Below are 21,141 nucleotides of genomic sequence, written 5' to 3'. Positions count from 1 at the left end.
CTCTTGCAATTGGTAGAAACGACGCTGACTAGCCGATGTCTTTCCCACAGACAGTGCCAAATCTGTTGCGTGTGAAAACCTCCGTCGCCCGGTTCGCCCATGGATGAGCCTGTAAAAATCGAGTAAGCGTAAGAGAGCCGGTGTGGCTCCGGCCTAGGACTCTCCGACGCTCAAGTCAGGTCTCCATTGCAACAGTGTAACCGTTAGTAAAAAGTGAGATGAGCGTTTGAGCTCCATACTTGGGTATTTATAGGGTGAGATGAGGCGGTTGGAGAAGCCCTTGTATGGTAAGAGTCCTTCTTTGGTAAGGCTTTTCCGCGCGGAGCGAAGTGGAGAGTTATTTCGGAGTCGGACTCTTAATGGGGTAAGAGTCCTTATTGAAGTGTGATTCTGTATCACGTTGGGGGTTATGGCTCGATCCTTATCCCGTGATTCTCGGGTTGTGCTGATGTGGCACTGTGATCTCCGATGCGCCGTTATTGACGTTTCTGGAGAGGGCTCAGCCTTGATCGGCTGTGGCCTCAGTGCTCGGCCTTGGGCCGCCGCGGCCTCAGTGTTCGACCTCGGGTAGCCGTGGCCTCAGCACTCGGCCTCGGCGTCGGCACATGTGGCATGGAGTGCGGGAGCTCGGCTGAACCATGGCGCCCTACCTATGGCCAACTTGTGTGGGCTAGGCTTAGGGCTCAGCAGGCCTGAGCCTCGGCCATGGAACTTGGCCACGTCGGGGAGATCACTTTCTTGTTCTGCGCTCAGTGTAGCATCGCACACCGGTGCTCGGCTCGGTCCTCAGCAGGCTAAGTGCTCAGTTGCGGTGGTCGGCCAGGCAGGAAGTAAAGTGCTGCCTTTTTCTGGGTGAATGGTTCGGCCGGCCTTGTACGGCTCGGCTCGGTCCTGGGATTTGGTCTCAGCACATCGACGTGGCAACTTCTGGTTGGTTGGGGATTTCATGCCTCATCATCTGTTATTGAATTCAAACAACATTTCAACTCATAAAATATATACAAATAAGGTCAATTCATGTACTAACATATTGTTCGTCTTTGATCTACCTTCCTCATGTAATCGATGGTATAACTATATTATCACATAGCAAAGGGTATTGGTATCCGTTATTGAATTCAGATTGACTTCCCTTGTGAGAGAGACCAATATCCTCACACCATTAAGATGTGACTAATGTAGTCATACCATAAATCCTTCATTGTTTGGTGATTCTTAGGCCAAACAGGCATTACTACACAAAGAACAAACAAAGTGACTCAGTTAAGATTGACCCTGCAGTTAACCGTACACTAACATAGGATGCCTTTTAATCGAGGGACAATCCAAGCTTCTCTTTTGTAGGCACACTATATCAAGTAATGTATGTCTCCAAGAGTATTACTCCAATGAGTACACCTAGTGGATCTAATAAGAATATCTCGGTGGTTAACTCTTTGCTAAAATAGAGTCTTTTATCGCAGGACAAATTGAGCTTCCCTTTTGTAGGCACGCTACAGTAACTAGAGTCTACCAACGAAGAGTCTAATCAGAGCCCCTCACACAATTTACAAGTTACTTTGTAGACAATCCTAGTCATGTATGGTCTAATTTCCTACATGATGGATGCAAATAGGTAGGCTGATAGGACATAAAAGGTCACCCTTAACAGAACAGATATACTTATCACTTGTGACAACGAGTCGTGGGTACGTGGTTCCTTTGATATACCTAGGGAGTAGATCAGTCAATCTCAGAATAATCGAACTAGTGCCTTTTTTAGTATTGAATGTACCTCACAACACACTAGTGACCATCCTCGCTTATGATTCTATACCCGTACAGTAAAGATCAAGGGGTATGACTTAACTATGAATTACCCATGACTACACATTGGGTCCAACAACTAAACCACCTGGCTGAGTGTTTTCCATGTATTGTGTGTGTACAATGAGTGTAGTGCAGAAGCGGACATCATTTGATCTTAGAATGTCCACTGAGAACATCCTCATCGCATGATTTGGCTTCAAACACTCTTGTCTAGGAAGCGGCTATCATTTGATCTCAAAGTAGTTATTATAAGGTGTCTCACGTCCCCGGGAGTAGAGACATAATAGGGAGTGCCCTCGTTGCTTGATTCCACTCCGAGTACGATGCATGATGCAGTTAGTACAATCATGGTACAAACAATGTTATCAAACAAGCATATTGTCAAACAAACCAGTATATAAGAGAGAGAAAATCTATGTATTTACACAGAAGCATCTAGTATCGAAAGCTTGATCGTAAACCTTCCCCAGCAGAGTCTCCATTGTAGGTACAACGTGTGCCGACCAATTGTGCAACCTTTTGCGGGGTTGCCTTCATGACGCCTCATAGCATTGATGTCCATTTTCGTTAATGACTCGAATAAATCAAAGATGTTCTGGTTCACTCTTATAAACTGGTGATGGGTGCGAGGAAAGCACAATTTAAAATAACAAAAGGGAGTCACCACCTAGGTTGTGAAGGGCCTAGAACCCTAAAGGTGTAGCTAAAATCTCGATTAAAAGACAGGGCTACTGTCACGCCCCCATCCCGTTTGAGGAATAAACTAATGATAAAGGGGTGACTAGGACGATACGTGTCGTCCCATAAGACTACCGTAATCACGATTTGCAGTGTCCCAACGCACGCTCTTAGTCTAAAAGAACATACCATAAGATTCGAGTACAAAAGGCAAGGAATATTCCATTTCCAACGATCATAAAATAAGCGGAAGCGTTTGTAGTAATTACCTCATGTTCATACGGTTAAAAGATACATAAATAGTTTGGATGGATATCCCGAATGACCATAGCATAACTACCCCAAAACAAGTATAGCAATAAATGTTTATACAAGGCACGCGCCCCAAAAAGACAAAAGAAGGGAACACGTCCCATGTATCAATACGCCCGTAGGCGCGATGCGTCACAAGGACACCCATCACCGTGCTCCTCGGTCACGGCCTCAGGGTCCTCTGTACCGATATCATCGTACTCCGAGGCCCGAACCTCGAGTCCTGCAAAATAAGCATCTCCTGCAGCCTCACCTAAAAAGGTGTGCACAAGAGGGGTTAGCTCCACCGAGCCGTGAGAGAGAAAAGGGGATGCACAATCACACAATCACAAATAGTCCATGGTGCATGCCATTATTAATTCATTTACCACCTAACACACAATGCTAAGTCAATGGGTATATGCTACCGCAATAATTCGGGAAGACAACGTGGATCCTTCCATTCTCACCACAATGCAACCTCAATTATTACCATGGAGCCCGCGCGGTCGTAGTCATCACCACCCGCAGGCGGACCCGATAACCATTACTACCCCGGCCTGGCCTCTCTAACTCTCCACAGAGCAGCGGTGCTCGGCTACCCAACACCTAAACCCCTGTTGGTAAGGGTCGTAGCATAGGGAACCGAGCCTAACCACGATATACTACATGAATCCTATCGTGTTGAGAGGTACATCCGGGTGTGTCAACGTCCCATTCCATCTAACACCCGGTACCAAGACAACACGGCGCATACGAGACAAGAATGAGATGCAATATACAATTCCACGTAATTGGGGTTCCGGTGCCGATTTCCGGCACTGTAACCCAACACAGATCCATATCATCCTAATCAATTATCATCATCAAATAAGAATAAATGCAAGTATGCAATCATGCTTGAATGATAATGTCATAATATAATTCATAAATGCATGAATAAACAATAGTAAACAAGCTCAAATAGTCACCCAAACCCACTCACCGTTTACTTGAATTAGGAATTTGATTAAGTGTAACGATTCCCGACGAGATCACCCCCTAGCACAAGTGTTGGCGCCACGAAGTGAATAAGAGTATGAGAGAGTGTAGGAGAGGCCTCAATGAAAAGCCCCGCAGTTTGCATAAGTCATAGGCCTTGAAAACCATGTCGGAGGCAACGCCGGACTCAGCAGCTTGCCTCCGACCTTGCCTCCGACCTTTCTCTGCGAGCTCGGCACCACACGGAGGCAACATCGGAGGCACACGAGACTTGCCTCCGATGCAACCCAAGTGCGATTTCAAGGTCTTAAAAGCCCGTGGTTGTCCCATTTGGTTCTCTAAGCCTCAAGGGACTAGGGAGGGGGTGTCTTGGAGTCTATTTGGGTCTTAGAAACACCCAACACCTAAAGATCTAAGGGGGTTTAAAGGAGCCAACAACTCCGAGTCCAGATTTGGGGTTCCTAGGTGGTTGGAACCTTAGGTCGAGAGACCGGTTGGAGATCCCAAGGGATGTAGGGAAAGTAGGATAGCATCCTACAAGGGGAAACCAAACATGGTTCAAGCTACCCCTTTGGGTTTCAAAGGAAAAAAACCCCAACTTGGGGCTGCAACCAACGAACCACCCAAGCTCAAACGAGCAAGGGGAGGAGAGAAAAAGGGGGAAAAGGGCACTTGGCTCACCTGGTTTGAGGTACACTCAGGTGCCCTCTTTAAAGCTCCAAACTCAGCATCGTTTCCTTCTTCTTCTTCCCTTCCTTCTCCTTGCTAGCCCTCTCTCCTCATAACTCCCTTCTCAAGCACGGTTAGGTTAGGTTAGGTAGAAATGAGCCAAGACTAATGAATAGTCCTACCCACCTCTCTCTTATAGAAAACCACTATTAATGGTCTATAAGGATAAGGCCTCATAAGTGCACCCTAGGGTCTATTTGGGTAGGGTCAAACATGGCAGGGCACCAATAGCACCTTAGCCACAGGGTCTCACTCACAAGGGTCCTTGTCGGCAGCATTGGATGCAAGGTCGGAGGCAACAAGAACCTTGCATCCGATGCGAGTAGGAAGGTGGTTCCCACCATAAGGGTCGGGGCCTTTGGGCCACACTTCGAGGGCTTTGAGGGGGCAAAACACACAACAAAAATTTGGTCAACCACTTACCCCGTCCACGTCAAGGTGCAACCTCCGTGATCCCAAGAGTTTTCCCACCGCGACGCTAAGTTCGTCACCAAGTGAAGTGTCTAAGTAGGGCGATACGGGTGTGCCCCGATACTCCTCACTCTTGGGACCGGTACTTGGAGGGTAGTCGATGAAGTCACCGTCGATGAATTTTCCCCACTCCCGATTGAGGAATCTTTCCTCGATCGGCAAACCGTGTCGAAGTCAACAATCTTGTAGCTTGGTTTGACCACCATTGTGAACAGCTCACCGGCATACATGGCGGCACCCTCTACACGTCACAAGGATAAAAGAAAGAAAAATATTAGGGTACCGGGTGCGGGTATAACAGCTACGATTCATTCTAGATGATCTGGCCAGAGAATGGGTAAGAGGTCAAGTTACGGAGATGGAAGGTTTTACGCACCCCACTCCGCCCGAAGGAGCCGCTCCTTCGTGTTAGATGCTAGGATTCAAAGATTCTCTCTAAATAATGTCTCATATAACAATATGCAAGGTTGATCTAAGGTCAAAATATCATGATCATGCATCATAAGACATTAAATATGCAAACCAACATAAAGTAATGGAAATACCAAAATGCCCCTGAGGGCATAAAGGCATAAAATGCAAATAAAGTCATGTTTGAACATCACTACTGATTTAAATGTGACTAAATTCATTAATAACATATATATGAGATATTGTAAATATAAAAAAGGCAAACCAGGTTAGAATGACAATAATTACAAACACCCTCTGAGGGCAGAATTGTGTATATAACCATATTTAAACATCACAAATGATATTAAACATGACTATATGTTAACAAAACATAAGTGAGGTATTCCAAACACCTGAAATGCAATTTAACTTAAAATGACAATAATTAACAAAAGGCCTCTGGAGGGCGAAATTATAGAAAAACATATTTAAGCATGACTATATATGTTAACAAAACATATGTGAGGTATTCTAAACACCTGAAAGGCAATCCAACTTAAAATAAAAATAATTTCCAAAAATGCCCCTGGACTGCAGAATTATAGAAAACCATATTTAAACATCACCAATAATATTATACATGACTAGATATGTCAACAAAACATAAGTGAGGTATTCCAAACACCTGAAATGCAATCCATCTTAAAATGAATATAATTATCAAAATGCCCCTAGAGGGCAAAATACAGAAAACCATATTTAAACATCGCTAATGATATTAAACATGATTAGATATGTTAACAAAACATATGTGAGGTATTCCAAACACCTGAAACGTAATCCAACTTAAAATGATGATAATTACCAAAACACCCCTAGAGGGCAGAATTGCAGAAAATCATATTTAAACATCACCAATGATATTAAACATGACTAGATATGTTAATAAAACATATGTGAGGTATTTTAAACACCTAAAATGCAATCCAGCTTAAAATGACAATAATTATCAAAACACCCCTTGAAGGCAAAATTGTGCATAAAACCATATTTGAACATCACCAATATCACATGACTAGTTAACAAAACATATGTGAGGTATTCCAAACACTTGAAATGCAATCCAGCTTAAAATGATAATAATTACCAAAATACCCCTGGAGGGCATAATTGTAAAAAAAATGCATGGAAATGATGCCTTATGTCCCAAAACATTTTTATTAAATCAATACACGTGTTACAATTATTAGGAGTCCTTCTGGGGTCCTAAACAATTTTGGTGGCAAAATAACCAAAATGCCCCTCAATGGCATAATGGTAAAAGGGTATCAAAAAAGACACTCTGGGGATTGCAAAGATCAAAAGTGATTTTGATCAACTTAAGTTGACCAGACATACTAAATAATATAACTGGAATGGGATTTCGTGCCTGTAATTGGTAAATTATCAAAATGGCCTTGAAGGGCATAAATACAACGAGTGCGAATAAAATCATATTTGGGAATCACCATTGATTAAAAACATGAGTAGAATGCATCTTTATGCATGGAATAACATTCCGAGCCTAACGGGGGGATCGAACATATTTTAGAAAAAAAAGTTAGTACCGTGATGATACTGGGATTGATAGGTGTTTTAATAAAACGTGACGACATAAGACCCGAAAAACTGAATCTGGAATGACCACAATGAAGTGATAAGATTATGTCAATGCCAAAGTCATTTATTCTACAAAGCAATAATGACCGATGGTGGGTACAATCTCACGGCATCGAATAGATCATTAGTAAAATAACACACACACATTAAAAACTCCAAAAAGCAATTAAAGATTGAGGGTAGGAGTAACCGAACGCAGTCAATTGGATTGTTAATGAAAATAACACACACATATATCACTAAAACTCTGGAAATCAATTAATGATTGAGAGTAGGTCTAGCCAAACACCGTCAATCAAATCGTTAGTACAAATAACGCACACAAACATCACTAAAACTCTATAAAGCGATAATTAAACGCCCGATGGAAAACGTCCTAAAACGATTAAATACACCAATTTAGTGATAGTGGATGACCATTTCGGACTCTTTTTGGATAATTATCAAAATGCCCCTAAAAGGCTGGGATGATATTTTATGTAAGATTATGATGCATAATGAGCATACATATGCATGAGAATGACATAAAACACCCAACAAGCACATGCCATAACCTAGTCATTTTACCGGGGTCTACATTATGCCAGAGTTGATATGAAACAAGAAGGTGAAAATACCTGGATACGACCTTCCACAAAGGTTGGAAAGGGAAGAAATTATGTGCAGTAATTTCGATGGCACTGCCGCTCTATCAAATGGGATTTGTTGATAAAATTCAGGTAGAACCCCCTGACTTATCAAACAAACTTTTGTTGACGAAAATCAAACAAAACCTCGGCGTATCGGATGAACTTCGTCAGAAATCGAACAGAAACTCGGTTCAGGTGAAGAGGAAAAGACTTCTTTTCTCTCACTTAAAGTGTTATACCTCCCATAGTGTAGGGTTTGCAAACGTTCCCATTATTTGCGGATTCGAGACTTTGAAGGACTTATCGAAGGATTTTTTGTAGAGTAACGGAACATCGGGGGACAAAACCATGTTGGCAAAGGGTAATAACAAATGAAAAGAAAAGAGGGACACAGAAGAGAGGACCTCACAATCTCAAAACATCCGAATGAATTTTTTCAAAACAGGAAGAAAGGTGAAATGGGAGAGTCGGCCTAAGTGCTCAAGAGGTGAGAAAATGACCAAAGGTTCGGGTGATTTTCAAAACCAATAAGTTTAAAAAAAAAAAATCAAAACTTCAACCGTCCCATTTAAAACAAAAGTGAAAATTTCAAAGCTTTATCCTTTTGCTGTCCTTTTCAAAACCAATTAGTGAAGAAAGCTTCCATGGTTTCCTCCGTTTTTTTTTAAAAATAAAAAAAGAGCGGCGCGCCGACGCGATAGGTCTTATTTATAAATCAGATTTTTTAAAAAGATCTTCTATTTATTTAAAAAAATTTTAAATCTTATCCAACACCTCATGATTTGATAAACCAATATGTGAATCCATGTAACCACCCATAGATTCATGTAACCATACATAAAATATTGTGGTCCAATTAGATTCTCAGATTTATAGATCTTAAGTGGGTCAATATCATTCGGATTTTTGCCAGTTTTAGACCCTATTTCACACTCGGATGTCGGATTTTGATGCACAATAAATGGTTGGATTCATCTTTTCGAGTACTATCCAAAGGAGAAAATTTCAGTCCAACTTGAGTAAAAATCTATTTTAATTTTACACAAAGTGAATATTCTTAATTTGGTGCTGGGGAAATTTTCGGCAAACATTTTGAGTAATGCTCCTGCACCCTTGGCAGTACAAGTGTGCATCTCATCTTTGTTGTCCTTAGAAGTGAAGGCAATATTGCAGCGTGTAAGACACTGCTAGCATGCCATCATACTTTCTATAGCCTAGATTATAAGGTATTGTTCACATAGAATATTTAGTGTTTTTAGGTTTTATTTAAATAAAAAAAAAAAAAAATAAAAAAAAGAGGGAAAATATTTGGTTTGTTTTGGGGGGGGGGTTTTATTTTTTTTTTTTTAGAGGTGGAGAAAAAAGGGAAAAATTATTTAATAGGGGGGGGGGGGGGGGGGGGGTTTTAAGAATGGAAAAGTAAAGGAAGGGGGAGGGGGGGGTGAGAATTAGGAAGGAGGGGGGGGGGGGGGGGTATTGTTTTTTTTTTTTTTTTGGGGGGGGGGGGGGGTTTTTTTTTTTTTTTTTTTTTTTTTTATTTTTTTTTTTTTTTTTTTTTTTTTTGGTTTTTTTTTTTTTTTTGTTTTGGGTTTTTTTTTTTTTTTTTTTTTTTTTTTTTTTTTTTGATATTTTTTTTGGGTAGTGTTCCATTCCATCGTTTTTTTTGTTTTTGGGGGGTGTTTTCCCCCCGGGGGGGGTTTTTTTGGTTCTAAGGGAGTCACTAGAATATAGATATTTCAAAAGTCATATTGGGCTTAATTAATTATTCCCTAGCTATTGATGTGGGTTCATGGGCATAAAACCCGATTTGGGACCATTTTAAGGCTAATGTGGGTATACTAGTCCTTTCCATTGGGGGTGGACAAGGATTATAGTTTTGTATTATGCATACATGGTTGGGGTCCCTGCAATCGCTTGATTTCATTCTCTGTTCTTCCCACCAAGAATTTGAGAGGTGCATGTGAGACAAGAAAACTGGAGAAGATCCTGACCAAGGCTTGATTCGTCAAGGATAGCGACATAAAAGATTATTATATATTGTTCTTCTCCAACATACGTAGGGCCAAGGTACACACCGTTTCTCCCGTTTTCTTTTTTCAATTGTGCTAGTTCATTGTATGGAGATTGATTAGGGTTTCACAAAACCGAAAGAATTTCTAACATGAAAATCATAGAGGCCGTCGGCATTGTAGTTAGTAGCCACTGCAGTTGCTGCACTTTTTCTTGAATTTTATTTAAATGATGACTTAAAGGTCTTTCTACTATTGACGGACCGACGGATCTTTCTAGGTCTAGCAGGGTAGCCACAACTAGATCTTTATCCCCTGCAATTCCTTGCCCGGTCTAGTTCCCCTAGTGCCCCTAACAAGGGGGGCAATGACCATTCCACCCTGCCCAAACACTCTACCCGGCTGGGGTCCACCCCCCCCCCCCCTCTTATTATAGGCACTAGGGAATTGGACTGGGCATGGAATTGCAAGAGACACCTAAAGACTCTGGGTCCGTCAAAGGACCAAGATAGTGGGAGTTGACATGCAATTATAGCATGTTGACCTTCACTAATGGCCGGTCGATGTAGGTCCATTGACTGAGGGTAGTCGACGTCGATTGACCCTCACCGAGGGTCGACCCGAGGCTATTGAGGATCGATTCTTGGGTTCCCTACTGTGAGAATCATGTGCGATCACAAGATTACCACGTGTCCTCCACCTCACATCTTCTTTGGGGTAAGAGAGGGATGAATCAAATAAAGAGTCGCCAATTAGATTAAGGTCTAAGATATACATAAAACACAAATTGACTCTAAGACTATTTGTAGGTGAACTGAGGGTGTAGATTTTAGCACCACCATCCTCTCTCTTTTTGGAACTATATTCTCCGGCCTTTCACTTGGACGTTTCCATCTAGATTCGAATCTTGGGGGGAAAGAGGGATTAGGATACTCTCTTTTTCATCTACGGAAGTCACCACCTAGATAATGGCAAAATTGTGTTGGCTTTGCATGTAATTTTGGACCATTTTGAAAAGGTTTGATCAGTTAATTAGCAGTCCCGAGAATCAGCAATTTGTCTAGTCGCAAAAAAAGTAATTTACATAAAATAATGGCAAAATTGCATCACCTTCAAACAAAATTTTATATTTAAATTAAGAGTAAATTACTCTGACCTTCCCTGACCTTTCTGACAATTTAGCGAACTTCCCCTATATTTTTGACAATTACTCAAACCTCCCCCAGTTTTCAAACTTTGTTTCACTTTGTCCCCGTCTGTTAGTATCTTAAGGTTAGTTAACGGTTAAATTTGAAAAAATGAAGGAAACCTGACCATAGTACCTATTTTTCCCTTTAGGAAGTTATCCTATTGCCCTTAATGAATAGTTAACTCAATCCCAGTCACATCATTATCTTCTATCTCCCAAAACTTCTCAACTCAGCCCTAGCCTACAAATAGAAAAGATTTATCTAAAAAAAGAAAATTCTTGAATCACACAAAGTTTGTAAATGGAACTTGCCTTTGAAATCAATCTCCCAAACTTTTTAGAATCGGACAGGATTCACAAGAGGGGAGTGTTACTCACCGACGTGAAACCCAATCTTTTTTTTTTTTTTAAAGCCATTGCTTTTTCCACGATCTTAAGCAATTCATCCAACGCCGGGGTAGTGGGACTAACAGTGTTTGAAATTCTCTCTCTCACTTGAATGTTTAAGGTTACCAGCAAACTGGGTTTCAGCGCTTCCTTAGTTCAGGTCTCTGTTTTATGATTTTTCTTCCATCTTGTTGGTGTGATCAGATCCCTAATATAGGCCTTTCAATTATTTCCCCCCTAAAATGTGCTTTAGTTTTGAGGGAATAAAACCATTCCCAAATACACTTCTTTCCGTTAATCGATGTTCTTTCTTCTTCTTACCCCTTCCCCACGTCCTCCCACACACATTCAAAAAGGAAAAAAACAAATCTTCAAAACCCTAATGCAGCACTTGGTCCTCAACTCCAACCCTACCCAACCTGATGCTGAACTTGGGCTGGCATTTCCCAACCACGCAAGCATGTCGATTAGGCTCTATCAGATTTCAGAGACTTGTTAGCCCAGCCTAAGTTGCGCCTCTGCTTCAGCAAAATTTGCTTCTCAATTTTAATGGTTGGGCTTGCTCTCTGTAAATTTTCACATCACAGCTAATTGGGTTACATAACACGCTTAAATAAAAGTCAAATAACCCATCATACAGTGGCAAACCTTGGGCTAAAATCTCAAGTTACTAGAAGAAATTAGATGAAAAGAAACAATTTGTCCTGGCTACTGTATTGCCACCACCAATTCTCTGCGGTGTACTGCAGAACAGAAGAATTTTCTTCTCCAGAGTATACTGAGAATCAGGTTGCACAGGAAGAAAACTAAAAAAATGATTTATTTTCATACAAATCAAGAATTGTGGTGGGGGCAGGTGAGTTTGCAGAACAAGAAGAGGAAAGGGAATAGGAAGACGAAGAAGAAGAAGAAAGGGAACGGATGCATTGATGTTGGCCCTGTATAGGGGGGGGGGGGGGGGGGGGGGGGGGGGGGGGGGGGGGGGGGGGGGGGGGGGGGGGGGGGGGGGGGGGGGGGGGGGGGGGGGGGGGGGGGGGGGGGGGGGGGGGGGGGGGGGGGGGGGGGGGGGGGGGGGGGGGGGGGGGGGGGGGGGGGGGGGGGGGGGGGGGGGGGGGGGGGGGGGGGGGGGGGGGGGGGGGGGGGGGGGGGGGGGGGGGGGGGGGGGGGGGGGGGGGGGGGGGGGGGGGGGGGGGGGGGGGGGGGGGGGGGGGGGGGGGGGGGGGGGGGGGGGGGGGGGGGGGGGGGGGGGGGGGGGGGGGGGGGGGGGGGGGGGGGGGGGGGGGGGGGGGGGGGGGGGGGGGGGGGGGGGGGGGGGGGGGGGGGGGGGGGGGGGGGGGGGGGGGGGGGGGGGGGGGGGGGGGGGGGGGGGGGGGGGGGGGGGCAAGTTACAAGCAATGCACAACTGACAGGCCAAAAAGAGATCCCTTGGGAAATAACTTGACTGAACCATCTACCCCTACCCCGAGAGTATCAGTTCTTTACCATCATTTCTTTAACTACTTCCCACATTTCTTACTTATAAACTATCTTCTAAACACTATCAGAAATCACATCTGAGCAAACTAAATGGTGGATTCATGCCAGCAATGTATGCATGTTTTAGTATGTACATTTACAAGTACAGATATCTGTGTGAATGCATTTGTGAGCATCTGCTGATAAAGAGACGAGGTTTGAAAATTCGATTTCAACCAGGGTTTTGACCTGGGTCAAAACTGTAATATTTTACGAAATTTCAATAGAAAAATTGCACATTTCGGCGTAAAAAACTGAAATATGAATACTAATGGTTAAACAGTTGAGTTTTTCCTGAAACTTCGAAGCAAGCCTATTTAAGCATGAGTCCACATATCCAAACCATTAGATTGAAAAAAGAAAAAGGTAGTTTGGCTTCAGACCCTAGGTTGTTACTGTACGTTATAACCAACTGTATACTTTCTCATATATAACCTATTCTACACATAATTTAGTACTGGAAAACACATTATTCAATAAAAGCAATTGAAATATGTATTAGATAAATTATTATTGTCAGAAAGGTCTATTATTTTTCCAAATGTCACAAAGTATCTATTTTGCCACGTGGACAGATGATATGTCCATTCCGACTTGGACAGAGAGTACATGGTCTAGATTAGCCATGTGTCAAATTTTAGAGTCTATTCAATCAAATACCCCTTTTTGTATTGGCACACATCCCGGGTATGTCCATCATCCATGCATGTGTACCGGTACTCTAGACATTATTGTGCACTCCCCTACTCGAGTGGGAACAGACGGTTTAGATTTAAAAAATAAAAAAACATAAAAATGGATAGCACAGATTTGTCTTGTGATTTCCAAAATCATCACCTTCCATTGTTACATGGATAACTACCCTAAGTACTAAGAATGAAGAAAAATCATTTAATAGCACACCAATGTCAAAAATTGTCATCATAGACACTTAGGCTCTATATGGTAGTGCTTCTGTTTTTTTTAGTGTTTTTGGGTCTAGCACACTTTTATATATTTCTAGGTTTTTTGAGCGTTTCTGGGTCCTGAAATGTTGCATGGTAATCCTAAAAAAAAAATGTTTCTAAAGTTTAGAAGAAACAGAAATCTTTATGGGTTGCACTTAGCAGAATCATTTCTGTTGTTTACCAAAAATTACATAACTACCACCTACACCATGGCTTTTATACATCACAATTAAAAACTACTTAAATTGTTTAGGCGGGATATAAAATCTTAAGACTAAATTCAGGAAATTGACATATAAATGTATGGTTGTACCAAGTATTTGCTACAGATTGAAACCATGGAGATGATCAATCAAAGTGATGTTCCCAGAAACTTCAATAAGTCTCAGAATTAATCAATCAAAGATGAGATTGGAAACGAAAACCCAACCAAAAGGTCCACATGATGTGTAAAGATATTGACATCAACTATCAGAAAAGAAAGTATTGAATCTTCATTTTTTGGCAGAATTTGGGCCATCAAAATTTAACTTAGCTGAGAGACTCCAAGGAGGTTGCAGAGGTTTAGATTACAGCCGACTCTACCCATGTCAGATCCATGACACTCAAAACTCAGGATTACCGAGATGGATGCGAAACTGGACTTCAACATCACCGAACCAAAACAGAACAAGAGAAACTACATGGAGAAAAGATCTCAAAGACTGTACAGGGTAAACATTTGATGGGATTTTCACGGGAAATTACAAAGAAGAAGAGATGACAAAATGAAAAACAATAATAAAATATTTGTCCTTTCAAGAGCTCAGTCACAAGGCTTCAAAGATCCAAAAACAAAGCTAAAGAAGCAAAACCAGATTGAGAGAAAAGTGAAGAGAGAAGAAAGAAAACTCAAAAGGAATCTTCTCCAAGATAGGAGCTGCAACAATAATCTTGCATCCTTGAATAAAAGAAGCACAGTGACTTAAAGCAGTGATCAAAGCCCATTTATTATTGAACAGTCATTAGACAATCTATAAAAAAAGAATTATCACGAAATTAATCCATAAAAGGAATTCCCTATCTTCATAAACATAGTGCAAATTTAACCAGAGTCATTTTTTTCCTTGATGAATTGCCAATCAACTTCAACATGGTTTGTATGATCCTGTTGAATAAGATTATGGGACTATGCTAATGATAGCCTTGTTGCACGGTTCTGAGTGAAAGTTGCTCCTATGTATCATGAACTGATGGAATGGACTTATTTGTTACCGTTTGCAAACCTCAGGGGGGTATGCAGAATTTTCCAAAACTGGGGGGTGAAAATATCCTTTCGTCAAACCTCAGGGGTGGTATGTGTAAATTTCCCTTTAATTTTTCATTTTCTTCTACAAATCGCCATTTCTGAGCGTCTTTTTATAAAGAATGTATAGGATGCACTCGTTGAATTATTTCAATAGCAGTCCTCAGCAAGACGCAATTACCTGTGCAGTGATCTTGAAATGATTTTTAAAAATGGGGCTCCATCAGGCCATTACTGAATTCGTTCATCGCATCGAGTATTTGGCCGACTCTCTTGCAGCCATAGATGAATGGCCGTATTAAAGATCTAATCTTGTAAGCTATATCTTAAATGACTTGGGATTTTGATACAAAACCTTCATTATCACAATTGAAAGCAAACAACACCAACCTGGTTTCCTTTTCTGAGCTGCGTGCAAGCTACTCACGCATGAACGACTCCATCGTGGCTACGATAACCATGCACTCTACTTCCATTACTGATGTTAAATCTCAATTGACTCTCCTTTCTGTCAATTCCAATCATTTTAGGCAGTACCTTCAATTATTGTAATTACTAAAATAATTGAGTTACAATGGTTTAATGCCTTGTTATACAAAAAATATCTTTAAGAGAGATTAAAGGGAAGATAAGGTAAGTTGTTAGCAATCACGCAATTGATTTGTGAGCCGTATCATCAATTGTAACGAGGCAAAATTCTCTGCAATTCCTTCATCTTGTGGTGCTTTGTAATTTGGGTTTGAAAGCTCGACATGTGAAAGATACTTTATCCAACGATACAAGCTCAATTGACCCAATTTTTGTTTTTTTTTTGCTTCGAAAGACTAGAAGAGAAGCAGACTCACCTATAGATATACCAAAATTCTAGAACTATTGGAACGCATTAAATCAAGCCCTTTAACTTATTCCATACTGGTTGGTTCAATCTAGCTAGTGTCTATACACTAGAGTGAGTTTCAGTAGACACATAACAAACCACCACGTTTCCGTAATCGTCGTCCTCAGCGGCTCTCACTCTAGGTAACCTCAAGCCAACTTTCTTTTTTTTTTTCTCGTGCTATAACTTTAGAAAACTATCTCCAAATGAAGGGTGCATGGCAATACATGGATAACCAAATATACATAGGTGCCTATACTTTATTGGAGATTATCTACTACTATTGAGTTTGGAACTTCACTTATGACTTATCTAAATGTCCTTTCCATCCAATTGTTGGACTTGCCACATCATTCTACCATGCGACAGAATTTCTTGGGTAAACAATGAATAAACTTATCTAGTTTAGCTGTGAAGTGACAATGTTCTGATATTGTTGATATTAAGCCACACTCATATTGAGAGTTTTCAATCAGTTCATTGTCGAACCTATCCATCTAATTAACAATTCGTATTTGGATTAAGATTTTCTATGATACAAGATTCTTGGACTCCACCAGCACATTCCCACTAATCAATGCAACCTTAACCTTAATACTTTCATTTAGGTTAATTTTTGTTTTGGATAAAATTTTCCTTCATCATGTGTGATGAAAAGTACAGTCATCAACGGCTATCAATGTGTACCCTCGAATGATTGCTAATACCACTATTATTTACTTCTATAGATACCATTCGAATCCACTACTCATTGGATTCCTCCTTAATCATGAAGAAAAGAATTGGAATGCGTTTGATGCAATAAGGGTTTGAGATGTACTCGTATTGTTAGAAGTAGGGGTGTCAACTGGTTGGTTTTGATCGAGCCTTAATCAATTATGAGTCAAAATCAAATTGAATCCGGTACCCAGTTCCAAGTTCTTGTTAACCTTCATAACATCCAGAAGTCCAGAACCCTCATCACAGAGAAACCTTTGTTTACAACTGCAAATAATGACGCAAACAAAAACCATGTCATATGCCACAGTTTATCTAATGGGATTTTCTTATTAACACCTCCTCAGATGATGTAAAATGACCTGTAATAGCTTAGGAATTCTCTCATTAATGTGTCAATAATCATTTAGGATGGCCAACCATGACATTGTTTCTTTTGAAATGGAGAAAAAAAATTAGTAGGTCGCAAGCAATTTATGTCGAATTGAATAAGTACGTAAACATGGTTTGCATAATGAAACCAACAAGGGGGAAAAAAAATCAATGAGCTGCTGCTTCTTTCTTCTGTTTTTTGTTTTGCAAAAAACAAGAAAAAGGAAGTCCAATATATTCAAGTAACCACATTTGAACTAAGGACATGCATTACACACCTTTTTTTTTTTTGTTAAACATCTGCTTCATATAAACAATCAAACATCATTAACAAGAAATATCATTCAGTGACTTAACAACAGGTTGCTCCATAGCCAAAATGCCTATAATATGGTACAACACTGGTTTGTCTTCTTCGCTTGCTTGTAGAACATCTGTTTCAAAATTCATCAACATACTTGTCAAAATTGAAAAATTCTCTGACAAAATAATTAGAAGCTCCACAGATTCGAAAACATACATGTATTCAAAGATGTCGCAAACTCATTCAATGCAAAACTGTTGTAGTCCTCGTATCTATGTATATTATCCATGTGTCCTACATCTCAAAATATGATAGTTGTGCATGTATGCATTCGGCAGAAATTCTAGGTAGATAACCAACAAGGACGGGATAACTTTCTTATATTAGCCCGTGTAGGACAGAAATAGAAGATTGGGAGCCAGAATTAAATATTCCATAAAAGTGCCCTTATTGCCGCATAAAAGAATTCTACTGCTCTGGCAGTGGTAACAATGAGTTGTAAGATATGGAGTTCATACAGTCAGAAACATGATAGATGATTTCAACTTAAGTATACAGCATAAGACATTATATCAAATAGTTACTACTGATTGCTCAGGTTAATTTCGAACTGAACAACTAATGGATGAACTCATCTAGAGGAAATTCTTACCATCTTAACCACCTAATTCAGCATGATAGCACATCTGTCATGATCAATAACAACAAAGACACGATTGATCATCAAGAAGAAAGACATGATATGCCGACTCATGAACATGCAACTTTGTCACATGTGGATGCATTCAGCAGGACCCCTACATTTTCCATACTCAAACATGACACACATCCATCATGGTCAAACAGAAGGGAAAACTTAACGTGAATAGATTTGGACAGCTATACACATAATTTGGCTTTGACACAATAATCTAGCATCCTTGAATAAAAGAAGCACAGTGACATAAAGCAGTGATCAAAGACCATTTATCATTGAACAATCATTAGACAATCTATAAAAAAGAATTATCACGAAATTAATCCATAAAAGGAATTCCCTATCTTCATAAACATAGTGCAAATGTAACCAGAGTCAATTTTTCCTTGATGAATTGCCAATCAACTTCAACATGTTTTGTATGATCATGTTGAATAACATTATGGGGCTATGCTAATGGCAACCTTGTTGCACGGTTATGAGTGAAAGCTGCTCCTATGTATCATAGACTACCATCCATGGAGAAAAGCAGCTAATCTGAGAGATAATAATTATATTCTTACTCAAGCAAAGGAATGGAAGAAAGAAGCAAATAGTTTATACACAATATCCATCTTTTTTTCGATCGGGTTCTTCTACACCACGAACCCCATTTAGACATTTAGATTCAGGCATGATACATTTTTTAGTTACTTGGAGAATCCAAGTACTTTCTTTCTGATCCATGAAACAACTCTCAGAGATCTTTGTTTTTCTTTTGGAAGATACATGAATGAAACAATCAACCTATTGATATTGGAAAAGCCAAAAGATTCTTGTAATGTATCTTTTTTGGGTTCAATGGAATTCATAGGTATAGGAAGAAGCTCCATCAAATAGAGATTTTTGCTTTCGATCGTATTTCGATTTTTAATACGATATGGAATGACCGCTATTACAAACAGTATTACATCTTTGATCGTGAAATATTGATTGTTTGTTGAACCCTGTGAATCACTTGAAATGTTTTAGCCTTCCATAATAGACCTTCAATTTGAGCCAAGCTAAAACTGGGTATTTAGAATAGGGGGAATTCTCTGAGGCATTTCAATCTTCCCTGCACTCCTCTGCCCCAAAAGAAATAGATTAAAAGATATCTTCAAGCTTACTCATGGTTACTTAATTAAAGAGGTAGTATAGATTTACAGTCATGTAAGAGACTGAAGCTAAGAAAGGTTCCATGAAAGCCCATTTGCAAAATGAATGTTTCTCGCTTCTTCTTTCGTAGAAGGAGAAGAATGAGTCTTTCTCAGAACTACTACAATGCTGTTATAGTTTAAGCATATGGTATCCTTTGTTATGTGGATTAAAGAATATTATATGAGAAAGGTTTTTTTATTTTTTATTTTTGGAATTGGAAGCTTTTATATATTTTTCTTAGGGGGGGACTGGGGAGGGGGAAAGGTAACAGTCAGGAGACTCAAACTTGAGACCTCCTGGTTAGCATGGACATGAAGTGCATCACAGCTCACCAACTGCGTTAAGCAGCTGTTGTTTTTGAGCAAATCGAATCCATCCTCTCATAAAACTAAAAATAAAAAATCTTGAATTCATCCTCTTCATAAAAAAACATGTTGGTGGTGTTATTGGTGAAGTCTGATTTAGGTCTAGAAAGTGGTTCAGAGTATCTTTGGAGGGTCGTTTCGGCCTCGAAACGACCTCAAATGGTTTAAAAAGTGCGTACGTCACCGCTTAAGGCAATGTGTCATGTAGAGCTTGTTGAGACCTTCGAATCAATATGTATTTCGACATATGATCAGTTCTGGTCCGACTCTGATTGGATGGTCATTTTTGGGTTCTAGGACAATTTTGTACTTTCTGGGTTAAAGTTTATCTATGTATTGCTCTTTTCTTTAGGAGAGTAGTTAGTTGTTGCTTAGCTGTGAATGTAGTTTCCCATCTTGGGGGTGAACGAACTTGTGTGTTTTGTAGGACCAAGCGCTTGCCAATCCCCCAAAAGACGCCTTGTGAGGGATAGTGTAACTTTAATTTCTTATTGCACACCAGCCAACGCGCATCGCTCCGTCCGAACCGAGATCTGGACAGGACATTTTAGGTACATTACACCCCCAACAATCCCCCCCCCCAAATGCACGCCCAACAACAGAGCACCAATGGCATCGGGGAGACTTGAACTCACGACCACCTGCTCTGATATCAATTGTAGGACCAAGCGCTTACCAATCCTTCAAAAAACGCCTTGTGAGAGAAGGTGCAACTTTAATTCCTTATTGCATACCAGCCAGTACGAATCGCTCCGCTTGAACTGGAATCTAAGCCGGGCATTTTGGATACATTACACCCCCAACATGTTTGTGTGTTGCTTCTTTTCTTTTAATTTTAAATTTTCTTCTACAAATCGCCATTTCTGGGCGTCTTTTAGGAAAGGATGTATAGGATGCACTCATTGAATTATTTCAATAGCAGTCCTCAGCAAGACACAATTACATGTGCAGTGACCTTGAAATGATTTTTAAAAATGGGGCTCCATCAGGCCATCACTGAATTCGTTATTCGCATCGAGTATTTGGCCGACTCTCTTGCAGCCAAAGATGAATGGCTATATTAAAGATCTAATCTTGTAAGCTATACCTTAAATGACTTGGGATTTGGATACAAAACCTTCAATATCACAATTGAAAACAAACAACCCCAACCTGATTTCCTTTTCTGAGCTACGTGCAAAGCTGCTCACGCATGAACAACGACTTCATCGTGGCTACAATAACCATGCACTCTACTTCCATTGCTGATGTTAAATCTCAATCGACTCTCCTTTCTGTCAATTCCAATCATTTTAGACAGTACCTTCAATTATTGTAATTGCTGAAATAATTGAGTTACAATGGTTTAATGCATTGTTTTACAAAAAATATCTTTAGGAGAGATTAAAGGGAAGATAAGGTAAGTTGTTAGCAATCACACAACTGATTTGTGAACCGTATCATCAATTGTAACGAGGCAAAAGTCTCTGCAATTCCTTCATCTTGCGATGCTTTGTAATTTGGGTTTGAAAGCTCGACATTTAAAAAGATACTTTATCCAACGATATGAGCTCAATTGACCCAATTTTTGTTTTTTTTTTTTCTTTGAAAGACTATAAAAGAAGCAGACTCACTTATAGATACACCAACAGTTCTAAAACTATTGGAACGCATTAAAT

The 21,141-nt window shown here is 40.4% G+C and overlaps 1 protein-coding gene across 1 annotated transcript in view; it reads right to left on the bottom strand.

Annotated features, from left to right (window-relative positions):
- Positions 1 to 17,115: 17,115 nt before the first annotated feature.
- Positions 17,116 to 21,141, bottom strand: part of LOC122660102 (VAMP-like protein YKT61) — a 28,695-nt gene continuing 24,669 nt past the window's right edge. The window contains exon 6 of the mRNA XM_043855282.1: positions 17,116 to 17,372. Within this exon, the coding sequence (XP_043711217.1) occupies positions 17,322 to 17,372 (51 nt within the window). The 3' untranslated portion in view covers positions 17,116 to 17,321. The remainder of the gene's footprint in view (positions 17,373 to 21,141) is intronic.

This window comes from Telopea speciosissima, chromosome 4, assembly GCF_018873765.1.
Source record: "Telopea speciosissima isolate NSW1024214 ecotype Mountain lineage chromosome 4, Tspe_v1, whole genome shotgun sequence".
Lineage (NCBI taxonomy): Eukaryota > Viridiplantae > Streptophyta > Magnoliopsida > Proteales > Proteaceae > Telopea > Telopea speciosissima.
The sequence above is the reverse complement of the archived record's forward strand: the minus strand, read 5'-3'. Positions and strand labels throughout refer to the sequence as shown.